The sequence below is a fragment of the Camelina sativa genome, chromosome 16 (genome assembly GCF_030686135.1).
Source record: "Camelina sativa cultivar CO46 ecotype springtype chromosome 16, ASM3068613v1".
Taxonomy (NCBI): domain Eukaryota; kingdom Viridiplantae; phylum Streptophyta; class Magnoliopsida; order Brassicales; family Brassicaceae; genus Camelina; species Camelina sativa.
In genome coordinates, this window is record NC_141895.1 from 9093557 (window position 1) to 9104869 (window position 11313).

General features: G+C 36.9%; 2 protein-coding genes and 1 pseudogene across 3 annotated transcripts; 2 read left to right on the forward strand and 1 right to left on the reverse strand.

The window, feature by feature from the left end:
- Nucleotides 1-232: 232 nt before the first annotated feature.
- LOC104760098 (putative F-box/LRR-repeat protein At3g18150 pseudogene) lies at nucleotides 233-1647 on the forward strand (annotated as a pseudogene).
- Nucleotides 1648-3819: 2172 nt separating this feature from the next.
- On the forward strand, nucleotides 3820-6256 carry LOC104759024 (uncharacterized). The gene is made up of 3 exons (XM_019239270.2): nucleotides 3820-4074; nucleotides 4467-4600; nucleotides 4683-6256. Exon 3 carries the CDS (start codon nucleotides 4763-4765, stop codon nucleotides 5849-5851), a length of 1089 nt encoding a protein of 362 aa, XP_019094815.1. The 5' UTR covers nucleotides 3820-4074; nucleotides 4467-4600; nucleotides 4683-4762; the 3' UTR covers nucleotides 5852-6256.
- Nucleotides 6257-6355: 99 nt separating this feature from the next.
- On the reverse strand, nucleotides 6356-9605 carry LOC104759023 (uncharacterized). 2 transcript variants are annotated; one of them, XM_087490548.1, is made up of 4 exons: nucleotides 9445-9605; nucleotides 8466-9311; nucleotides 7031-8372; nucleotides 6356-6672 (listed from the first exon to the last, which is right to left on the reverse strand). In XM_087490548.1, the coding sequence occupies exons 2-3, from the start codon at nucleotides 9295-9297 to the stop codon at nucleotides 7057-7059; spliced, it is 2148 nt and encodes a 715-aa protein (XP_087346674.1). In that variant the 5' UTR covers nucleotides 9298-9311; nucleotides 9445-9605; the 3' UTR covers nucleotides 6356-6672; nucleotides 7031-7056. The 2 variants fall into 2 exon arrangements, with proteins under 2 accessions (XP_087346674.1, XP_010480301.2); XM_010481999.3 differs by having other exon boundaries at nucleotides 7031-9311; nucleotides 9445-9595.
- Between the last annotated feature and the right edge of the window lie 1708 nt (nucleotides 9606-11313).

Genomic DNA, 11313 nt, shown 5'->3' on the forward strand with positions numbered 1-11313 from the left:
GAAAAGCAAAAGAGCAAAAGAGCAAAAAAAAAAAACGAAAACGTGGTGAACAAGCAAATATTGTGACGGAAGAGAAAAAAAAAGCCTAGGGTTTTGGAAATCCCGTGAGAGGAAAACCTAGAAATTACTTTGGTTTTTTTTTTTAATATGAAACGTTTTTTAGTAAAACTCCATTACAATTTTTTTTAAAGCTGTTTTACCGTAAACCCTAAAACAAAATTCGCAAATAAAAATGGTAAACCGCCAGAATCCTCGTCGTCGTTTACGTCGCCGCCTCGAAAAAAACAAGAGAGCAAAAGATGTAATCAGCTCTTTACCTGATGATATCCTCCTACATATCCTCTCCTTTATTCCGACCAAACTCGCCATCAGAACTTCCCTTTAGTCCAAACGATGGAGGTATATATGGTGCAATACACCTTCTCTCTACTTTGATAACTGTACACAACGACCTGTTTCTATTAAAGAAACCCAAATGCACTACACAGCTCCCAAGGTGAACTATTTTCGGCTAAAAACCAACTTGCAGAACAAGGTTAACTTTATCAAGAGTTGGGTCAAATACGCCATGTTCCGTAACGTGGAGAATATTTCCCTCGAAGTCCATGATCATGGTTATAGAATTCCTGCCTCCTTCTTCATGAATTCATCTGTCAAGGAACTCAACGTTGAGCTAGCCTCTTCTAATATGGTCCATGGATGCTCGGTATCTTGGCCATCATTGAAAAAGTTGTCCTTGCGTTGGTGTGGATTCCCTAATGAATCATCCATTGCTAAGATTTTATCTGGTTGTCCGAATCTTGAATAGTTAACGTTGTACTGCTGCAAGGGACTTGGGTTCCTTGATCTCAGCAAAATGTTTCACTTGAGAACATTAGAAATAAACAGCCACGTTGAGAGTTCGATGAATATTGTGGCACCACATATCCATTGTCTCAGATTGATAAACTCTCAGTTACCATGTACTTTAGTTGATGCCTCTTCTTTAACGGAAGCGAAACTGGACATTTGTATTAGATCAAGAGATAGGATCTTCAAGGGTGATTTTCTTCAAGCAATGGTTCTAGGGATGCTGGAAAAATTACAACATGTGGAGAAGCTAACTTTTGGTGGAAACTTTCTTCAGGTATGCTTAATTTTGGGCTCATGAATCTTATCTTCTCTAATTATTTTACGTACTCTTGTTATATTTCGATATTCACTACATTTTTTGCTTTATATTAGATTTTATCTCTTGCTGAGGGATAGCGACACCATAGGGGTAAATTTACCATAACCTTCTTTTGTTTTCGTTGGTCTCCCTTTTAACTATCATTCGAATAATCCAAGAACCTTTTTATTTTATGTTGAGCACAGGAGGTTTTCTTGACAAAATTCTTGATCTCGCAAGGCTTGAATCCAGAGAAATGTTGGAGATCAAAAGATGGGGTCATTTTGAACAGATCTCGTCAGATTGTAGCGTCAAAGCATGTGATCTCATTCATAGAAATTATGCTTAAAAATACAGAGAAATTAGACAAGATGGTCATACAGTTGGACGAACGTTACCTTAGCTGTAAGTTTAAAGACCTAATGATTCCATTGCTTCCTCCCAACAACAATGTCTCAATTGCGCTCTCAAGCAAGCCGATGATATTAGATGAGTAATGAAATCGCATTGTTTAGTCTCGATGAGTCTTATTGAATTTTTTCACATCGAAAACCACTTTTTTCTTTTATATGATGGAATCATTTAGATTTGCACTTGCAACCAACATGGTGACAGTTGTATCTATGCTATTTTGAACGACTATTTTACAATTTTTTACGGCCACTTTATTTTTCTTCGATTTCAAAATGCTTGATCATGGTTTGCTTAAATATGTGATATATGTCCTTCAAACAATATTCCAAAAATCTTAATTATGTCAAACTAATCAGATTTTTTTTTTAATTGAATGTAAAATTATCTTCAACCAAAAACCTTGTGTACAGTGAATGCTTCGGTTTATTTGAAAGTATTTGAAAAATGACATTAAGAGCATAGTGGAGATTTTAAGAAGTAGCCAAGATCTTGTTTACGGAGTTTCTCGAGTGGATAACCACAACTTTCAGCCGTCATCGTAGCGATGGTAACCCATATCTCTAATTAAGCTGATGCGGTTTCAAACACTCTTGTCAGTGAATTTAATAAGTCGAGTTTGCGGATATCGTAGTGTGATCACCGTGTTTTATATATGTTATTCCTCTCGTGCCATAGATGATATAAAGTGGAAACACATACCTAAACATAAAGAGATGGAGTCGTGGGATTGATTTGGTTATTAGTTATTACCATTTACCAACTTTCCCTGCAGGGACATGTACATTATAAAAAATTGTAAATGCGGAAAAATGTATCTCTTGCATGATCTTGGGTTCTCTCGATCGTGGACCCTCTTCTGTTGCAGTTAAAATTTGCTTCTAACAAATCTTATATCCACCTCTTAACTCTTTTGCATCTCTCCACGATGTCAATCCTTTCTCTTTGGCCTGTCTCATAGATGCTTCTACGAAGTTTGTCGGATTTTGGTTGGAAATTATATGCTTTGAGACTGGAGTTGACCGATGGATGGCTCTGATGTTTTCTCATTACTTAGGAGGTCACTTTTAGCTGGTGTTTTGTTGTTGTCACAGGTTGGCCTATTTGTGTCGTCATATGTCATAGCGCGCGCCATATGTACATGTACTAGAGGTTTTCTATGAAATATATTAGTTATTGTTATTGATAAAATGAAATGTTGATTTTAGAAAAATATTATAACACCAAAAAAAATTGTTAATAAAAAAAATAATACATATATGGTCGATTCCTACCTAATATGTATTTTTGGTCGATTTTTAATATGTTTTCTTAAAATGTCTGAAAAGTAAAAAGAAACAAGAATAATGAAGAACAACAAAACTTACAAAACTCAATTATCTATACTCTTAACACACGATTGCTTTTTATTCCATTCAAGTATAACGGCCGAATAAGATCGATCTGGATTAAAAAGATAAAAAAAATTAAGACAATTTTAAATATGAATATATCTATATACACACATGAATTACTGTATATATGTGAATTAATGTATATTTTCCTTACATATAATTTGTTACATGTAGGTTAAAATGTTTTCAAAGTACATAACCTATACTTCTCAAAATTTAATTTACTTCACAAAATATATACATTCATTCATTTTTCTGAACATGGTTAACAAACAATTTTGAGACGGTCCTCATCACACACATTTAAAAATCCATTAACCTCATTCCAATAACACCCTCTAAACAGATATGTTAAATTTATGCGATATATAAGATATCTCCCTTTTTGTTCATATAAGATAACTTCTTTGACATCCATCCTAAAGAGTTACAATACACTACACATGATCATATTTCTTTTCTTTCTTAAACCCCTTCCAAAATCACTAAAAACCAAGAAATCCAACCTCTATTCACATCTTGACAAGCTCTCAAAAACTAAACATATATACTCTCTTTGACCATATTATATGGTCTCATTCTTATCCCTAAAATACTTCCAACTCACTCCTAGGATACTTTTTTATATCATCGCCATATTTTAATTTTGGCCTTTTTTTAATAATAATATCTCTCACATATCAAATTTTACTTTACCATAATAAAACATAGACAAATTAAGTAAAAGACAAACGCCGCCAGGGTGGAGCCACGTATAAAAAAATAAACACCCAAAGACAACTCACGAAATAAAACCCGAACCCGGATCCGAAACAGAAGACAACTCATAAAAAAAACCCGAACCCGGATCCAAAAGCTTTGGTTGTCACAGCTGGAAACAGCCTGTCACCAACGGAGAGTCTTCTCTCTCCTCTCTCCCCTTCTTCTCTCTCTCTAATCTTTTTTTTTTTTTTTCCTCTCCTCTCTATCTCTCCTCTCCTTCTTCCCTTTCTCTGTTTTATTTTTTTGGCTTCGTTTCCTCTATCTCTTTCCTCCGATTCTTAGGTTTTTTTTCTAACCCGTCTCTCCGCTCAGATCTTCCCCGTATCAAAACTCTTTTGGATCCAGATTCTCCTCCTTGTAAGCCTCTCTTTTTCATTCATAAATTTGGTTCCTTTTTTTTCTGATGGGTCTTGTTGTTTCCTTTGTTTAGATCTAAAAGTTTTGATTTTTTTTGTATTTGCATTATTGGGTATTTGATTGTTTTGACTTTGTTGCTCTGTGTTTGTAGTTTTGTGTATATAATCTCTTAAAAGGTTATGACTTGGCTTTTGTATTTGTCAAACTTTGAGATCGGTTTGTGTGGGAATCGTCTTAATCTTTAAGGTTGCTTAGCCGTGATGATAGAATGTGTAATTTAAATCTTTGAAGATGTTGTTGTGTTGTATTCAGATCTAGGGTAAGATGTTTTGTTAGGTCTTTGCTTTCAATTTTTGGTAAAGGTTTTGATCCTTTTTTGGTTTTTGTTTCAGTTTATGTAGGTAACACGCATATCAAGTGTTAAGGGTCAAGATCACAAAAAGTTATATCGGGTGATCTGGGCTGCTTCGTTTGTAATCCTAAAAAAAAAAGCTAATTGGTGGACTTTTGATAGCTTCGTATGGTTGTGAGTTGAAAGTTTCTTACTTTTTTTTTATATTCATCGATGAGTAGTTACTAATCTGGAAAATATTGTTGGGAGAGAAAAGGCACATTTTACTGCTGCTGCTAGAGAACTTTTCTGCATCCATGCTGGTAGAGAGCATGCGTGGATACTGTGTTTTGGGTGATGCCCCTGACAAAATTAGTTCCCGATGCATTCGGCGTTGTGACGATATGTCTAGTCGCTCTGCTAGTTCTTTTGGGTCTCCTTTGCATCGCTTACTCCTTCTACTTCCAGTCTCACGTTCGTAAGCAAGGGTATATTCAACTTGGTTACTTCAGTGGTCCCTGGATTATTCGAATCACATTCATTCTGTTTGCTATCTGGTGGGCTGTTGGTGAGATTTTTCGTTTGAGTTTGTTGAGGCGTCATAGAAGGCTGTTGAGCGGGTTGGATCTGAGATGGCAAGAAAACGTCTGCAAGTGGTACATCGTTTCCAATCTAGGATTTGCGGAGCCTTGCCTCTTTCTGACTCTCATGTTTCTTCTGCGTGCTCCCTTGAAGATGGAGTCAGGGGCTCTGAGCGGGAAATGGAACAGGAATACAGCGGGTTATATTATTCTTTATTGTCTCCCGATGCTTGCTCTTCAACTTGCGGTTGTGTTATCCGAGTCCCGCCTAAATGGTGGTAGCGGCTCTTATGTAACGCTGCCACATGACTTCACAAGAACGTATTCCCGAGTTTATATTGATCATGATGAGGTCGCCTTATGCACATATCCTCTACTGAGTACCATCATTCTTGGTGTGTTTGCAGCCGTCCTAACAGCTTACTTGTTCTGGCTTGGAAGGCAGATTCTGAAACTTGTCATTAATAAGCGTTTACAGAAGAGAGTATACACTTTGATATTCTCGGTCTCGAGTTTCCTGCCTTTAAGGATTGTTATGCTCTGTTTGTCGGTTCTCACAGCAGCAGACAAGATTATATTCGAAGCCCTTTCTTTCTTGGCCTTCCTCTCCCTCTTCTGCTTTTCCGTGGTATCCATTTGCTTGCTTGTCTACTTCCCGGTTTCAGATTCCATGGCCCTGAGAGGTCTAAGGGACACGGATGAAGAGGATACAGCTGTGACCGAAGAACGCAGTGGTGCTCTGTTACTTGCACCAAATAATTCGCAAACTGATGAGGGCTTGAGCTTAAGAGGTCGGAGAGACTCGGGATCATCTGCACAGGAGAGGTATGTGGAACTCAGCCTATTTCTTGAAGGTGAGAACTAAATAGCGCCAAAGGCTGTTTCTATTTGGCTTTTGGCAATGTACAGATTCCTGGTGAAACAAAGGGATAAAGACTTAAGTATGAGAATATGTTTGCGCAAAAAAGGCATAATTTCAGTTTTGTGGCAAAGACCACTTTAACTGTAAAGGAGGGTTTAAGGGGGGTTTACTCTTTGTGAGGGTTTGTTGTTTGAAATGTTTTCTGCTTGATGGATCATATTTTTGTACCTTTATTATGTGATCAATTTTGATTTAGAAAAAAAAAACACAAAGCAAAACTAATCAGCCTTTTACCCTCTTCTCTTCGTTCTCATGAACAAACCTCTTCTACAACTTATGATGGCACCTATGCTGTCCGAGCATATGTAATTTTAACTTGGGGAATATAACATGACGGCTTTATATAAAGGTTTCAACAATCTTCTCATCTATATCTTTCTAACTTCGTCTATAAAGTGCCACTCGTTGGTAGTGGTAGCTTGAAATCAAGTTCCAATGGTCATCAAGTAAAATAAGTAACCCAAATATTGAACAAATTGACTGCTCCAGATCACTTCCACCTAATAACCATTACCATCAGTGTACTACCATCACTTGGTTTAGTAACAGCAAATTAAATGTGCTCTCATCAGAAGACGAAAAAGGAACTATCTCTCTAACCTCCACAATAACACATTACTCGAAGAATTCTGGAACTTACAAGTTTTCTCATATTACACAGCCTAAATCTCTACCTAAAGGATAACAACAACACAAGCAAGAGCATCCAATCCATTGAGCCACATCATCGTTTACTTCTCTTGATGCCTGCCAATTCTTTTCACCTGAAATATAAGAGCAACGATTCTGTTTGAATCCAAAACTCAACTTAGGACCCTTATGAAAAATCCATATAATTCCCTTTAAGAAAAAGAAAAAAACAACAAGCAAAGACAGTGCCCATCACTTAGTCTTCGAATGTGTTAATCGGGTCTTAACTTCCTAGCTTGAATCTACTGGGCTATAATGCATATGCCTTTTCTAATTTTACCTACACTGAAAAATCTACACCTATGTTATTACTACCATCCATAATAAGAAAACACTATGCATTCAGAGATACAACACACCAGCTTTCAAAAACCAGTAGGCTTTGTTGTATAGGTTTTAGCATTCAGACAAGAACAAAGGAAGCAGATTTACCTGAACCATGCCTGAAGGGACTACATCTAGGCAGGACGACATGGTGCTGCATCCTCCTCGCCTAAAGACACAACATAAGGCTTAACTTTGAATGTCTCAGTTATCGTATAGCTGAGCTCGTAATTCACCGCTTTCGTCCCAAAAATACTAAACCTTCCTGCGCTGTTGTAAGCAACCTTGGCATCAGCACCCTTCCTATAAACTACTCTGGCCCGGTTATTTTCCTTGTCAACTTCAGTTTGCGACTCCCTTATTGGTCCAAAATGCCTAAACATTTTACTCAGGCTCTTCTCAGGAGGTATAGTATCCGCTTCAGAAAACTTCATTACAAGTTCAGCTGGTGCATTCTCATCAAAGTTTGCCGGTTTGTCTGAGACTGAAAGAGGAATATGGATCTGAGTCTGTCGTCTTTTGTATGGTCGACGAGTTCTTTGAACCTGAGCAGGTTTCAACTCAACTGGCACAACTTGATAGTTTCCTTTCTCGGTTGGTGGTGTTTGCTCTTCACCACCATTATGGATCACTCTGTCAGTCCAGTATGTGTCGCCCATTTCCTCAAACTCGAATGCTTCAGTTCCTGCTACATCAGAATTGGATGGTCTACCTCTTTTTTTGCCCACCTTTTCTGGGGGACCTTGCTGCAAAGCCGTGGAGTTTCGGAAATCTAAGAAAAAACCAGCAGCAATTTCAGATACAACATTCTCTTTATCAGGGTATGTTGCTGCATAGTGAAGCTGAGACACAAAACTCTCAACAGAGAGAGTTTCATCATCACAGTTACTACCCTTCAAAACTAAAGAAGATCCAGTCATCTGACTAGCAGCTCTGGCTATGCATGCACCAATCTTAAAGGAGGGCCTTTCTGCAAAAGACACCTTTGCCAAGGAAACAGTCTTCGTACCTTCTCCTGGTGAATCCTCACTCAGGACATCAGCCTTTCGTTTCACACCGTTAGTCTTAACATCAGAACCAGCTTCATCATCAGCAAAATCAGAATTACTGGGATCTTCTTCCATTCCTGTATCTTCCTTTTGGTTTGGATCGATACTTTGGGATTCATGAGTTATGATGTCCTCTTCCTCTATCACTGCATCTTGTTGATCTGCCGTTTTCGTATCCAAGCATGCATGATCTTTACTTCCTTCAGATCCCAAATTTGCATCAGAGGCCTCTTTTGAACAATCTGTAGTAGCAACTGGAGATTGTGCTCCAGAAGCAACAGGTGCTTCAGTCGATCCATTTTCAATAGCAACCGTGGCAGCTTCCTCTGCCATACCAGCAGCTTTCTTATCCTCTTTCAAAGAGACATTCCTGGTGTCGGTTTTAAGGTCTTGTATATTCCCTGACCAAGATGATACACCACTGAAATCAATAAAGTTGGTAATATCAGAAGTTGGATCAAAAAGAGCATTATGATCCAACGGTTCAACTTCACCTGGAGCAGCATCTTCAGAGGGACTGTTTGGGTTTGCTAAATCAGTAGCTACGATTGTTTCGGTGGCCATATCAGCATTATCTTTCGGTTCGTCAATTCCCATTTCACTTACCACATCAGCTTCAGCAACTGGAGGAATATCTTGGGTACTATCCAAAGCTTCACCTACTTTAACATCATCTTCAACCTGTTCCTCTGCCGCATAATCAATCTCCATGGCTTCTCCTTTTTCTTCTTCATTGGTTATTTCTCCTTCAGCAGCAGAACCAACTTTCAAAACAGTATCTTTAGTCTCTGATCCCACATTCTCTTCATTTTCTTGTTTGCTATCAACACCCATTCTTTTATCATCCTCTTCGATATTCTTTGTGGATTGCTTCTCTTGGTCAGCTTTCTTTTCAGCAACAGAAAGCATCTCGGCATCTACTGAACTTTGCTCAACTTCACAACTTGCCTTGTCATCAGCAGTTACATCATTCACACCAGAGATTACACATTCCCCTTCTCCTGCACTCTTAACTTGAGACTTAGCAGCCGTCTCACCATTCATCTTCACCTCAGCATCTCCATCAACTTCAGGCTCCGTGACAGCAGCATCAGTCAGTGCAACATCATTGCCAACGTTATCTTTAGTCTCCTCAACATCATCATCATCAGCTTTCACATCAGAAACCAAAATTTCTACATCTGAATCCGAAACCTGTACCGTGTTGTTTGTATCCTCACCATCTAGGGTTTCAGTTTTAGAAGATATACCTAATCCCTTAGCAGCTTCTTCTTTTTCCTCCATGGATTCACCAATGAACTCACTCTCCTCTCTCTGTTCCTCCATTGAAACTATCTGGGCTGCAGCTCAAAGATGGATCTTTTAAACAAACAAATTGCGAAACTTGGGAGATGGGTATTCACAGTTACGATGAAAAGTTCCAGATTTCGATGGAATCAGCAACGAGAAAACTGAAGTTTTTTTGGAATTTACCTCTTTAAGATGTTGCGAAGATCGGAGAGTGGTAAAGAAACATAAAAGGGAAAAGCTTTGTGGTGAGAGGAAGAAGAAGAAGAAGAAGAAAGAGAGAAACAACCTTCGATCCGATTTACTCGAACCAGCTTAATTTTATTTTTTTAGACATAACCCCTCACGTTTTATCATGTTTCGTTTTTAAGAGCAAACTTATCAAAGGGTGCTGAAATAACCTTTTCAATTTTGCTGTAATTGTGCACTTTGAGTTAAATAGGGTGCTAATTATTAATTAAAGAACGTTTTCTTTGTTTTAAAACAAAAAAAAAAAACCCTTTTCATTTTAAAAACTAGAAAAAAATAATATATACTTGAGTCCAGGATAAACCTTTCTATTCACTTATGTTATTTTAGCTAATCAAAATATGATATCTAATAAAAATAAATAAAACATAATTTTGATATTAGCAGAAACAAAAAATATGCTATATAATTATGTGGAGCTAACAGATAAAGTGATTCGAGTTTGTTATTGAGTATGTCGTACCAGTTCATATCTTCAAAAGTTGTGTGGTCAGCTAACCTGCAAGCAGTCGAAGACTTGGACTTGGAAGCATAGGACCTTGGAACCTGAATTAATTAACATCGTTTCTATCCTTAATACTTGAGAGCTCGTCAAGTACTCCATCGTACCCACCATCTATAGTCACTAGTATGACATTTCGAGGTAAATGATCTTGCTTGGCCAGATTAACCATTTTCCTCATCCACTTTTAATTTAAATATATAGATAATGAACAACTAATATGCCAATAGTAACACATGAGAGTACAAAAGTGGAATAAGTGCATATTAATATATTTTAAACATTAAAAAATTGTGAAAGCATTACTATGGTAATAAAATGGGAGGTTACAAAAAAAAATATTGTTATATTAAGTTTTAACATATCAATATTTTTAAATAGTAGGAATGCAATGTGGTTTTTCGTTATACTTTTCCGAACTTTTATATTTATACTACATCATGTAAGTTTAAACGCTAACTCCATGAAATAGTTGCTTAACATGGTCTCTCTTGTCTTAACCTCATTAAAGGTATTTCAAGCTTGAGAGGTATATCGACCAAGTCTATTACTGGTTCAGTTTGAGAGCAAGAACTTCGGCTCATTAAATTGTCCCAACAGAGGTTAGCATACATAACCATTCAATATTTAGTATTCCTACAAAGCATTTTATAAATAACTAAATCATTTAATTACTTTTATAAGTTTTAGTTTAAGATCTAGTGAACTGTTTTCTTGTATTCTTTGCACTCTTAATTCAATACTCCCTTTGTATCATAAAGGATGATGTTTTGTGATTTTTCTTTGTACCACAAGAGGTGATTTTATTTAGTATATCTAATACATATTTCTTTTCAAAATAAAATAACTAATTAATGTTTACTTTTACAATACATAATTCAATGTATGCATGCAACCGGATGACAAATGTCAGAAAAGCACAACTAAATGAATAGCAAAAGGAGTAGAAAACAAAAGTAATTAACAATAACACATTATTTTTTATTTTTTATTAATATGGTAAAAATTCTAAAACATCATTCTTTCTAATATAGAGACAGTAACAATTTTCTTTACCAGTGTCGGCCCTGACCTAAAGCCCGTAAAACAAGGGCTTTAGGCGGCATATTATATTAGCAATTTAAGGGGCATCAATTTTCAAAAACTTGTGGTGGTAAAGTGGTTGGGTATGCCTTTATTCTCTTTCAGTGTTAAGAGTTTGAACCTTTGTGTAGCAGTTTTTGCAACTTTTTTTTTCTAATGTTTGTTAATGGGAAAAAAAAAATTTTGCTTTAGGCAGCAAAATTGGTTGGGCCGGCACTGTT

Coding starts and splice junctions, on each gene's coding strand:
- LOC104759024 (XM_019239270.2), top strand. CDS start 4,763: ATGCCCCTGACAAAATTAGTTCCCGATGCATTCGGCGTTGTGACGATA.
- LOC104759023 (XM_010481999.3), bottom strand. CDS start 9,297: ATGGAGGAACAGAGAGAGGAGAGTGAGTTCATTGGTGAATCCATGGAG.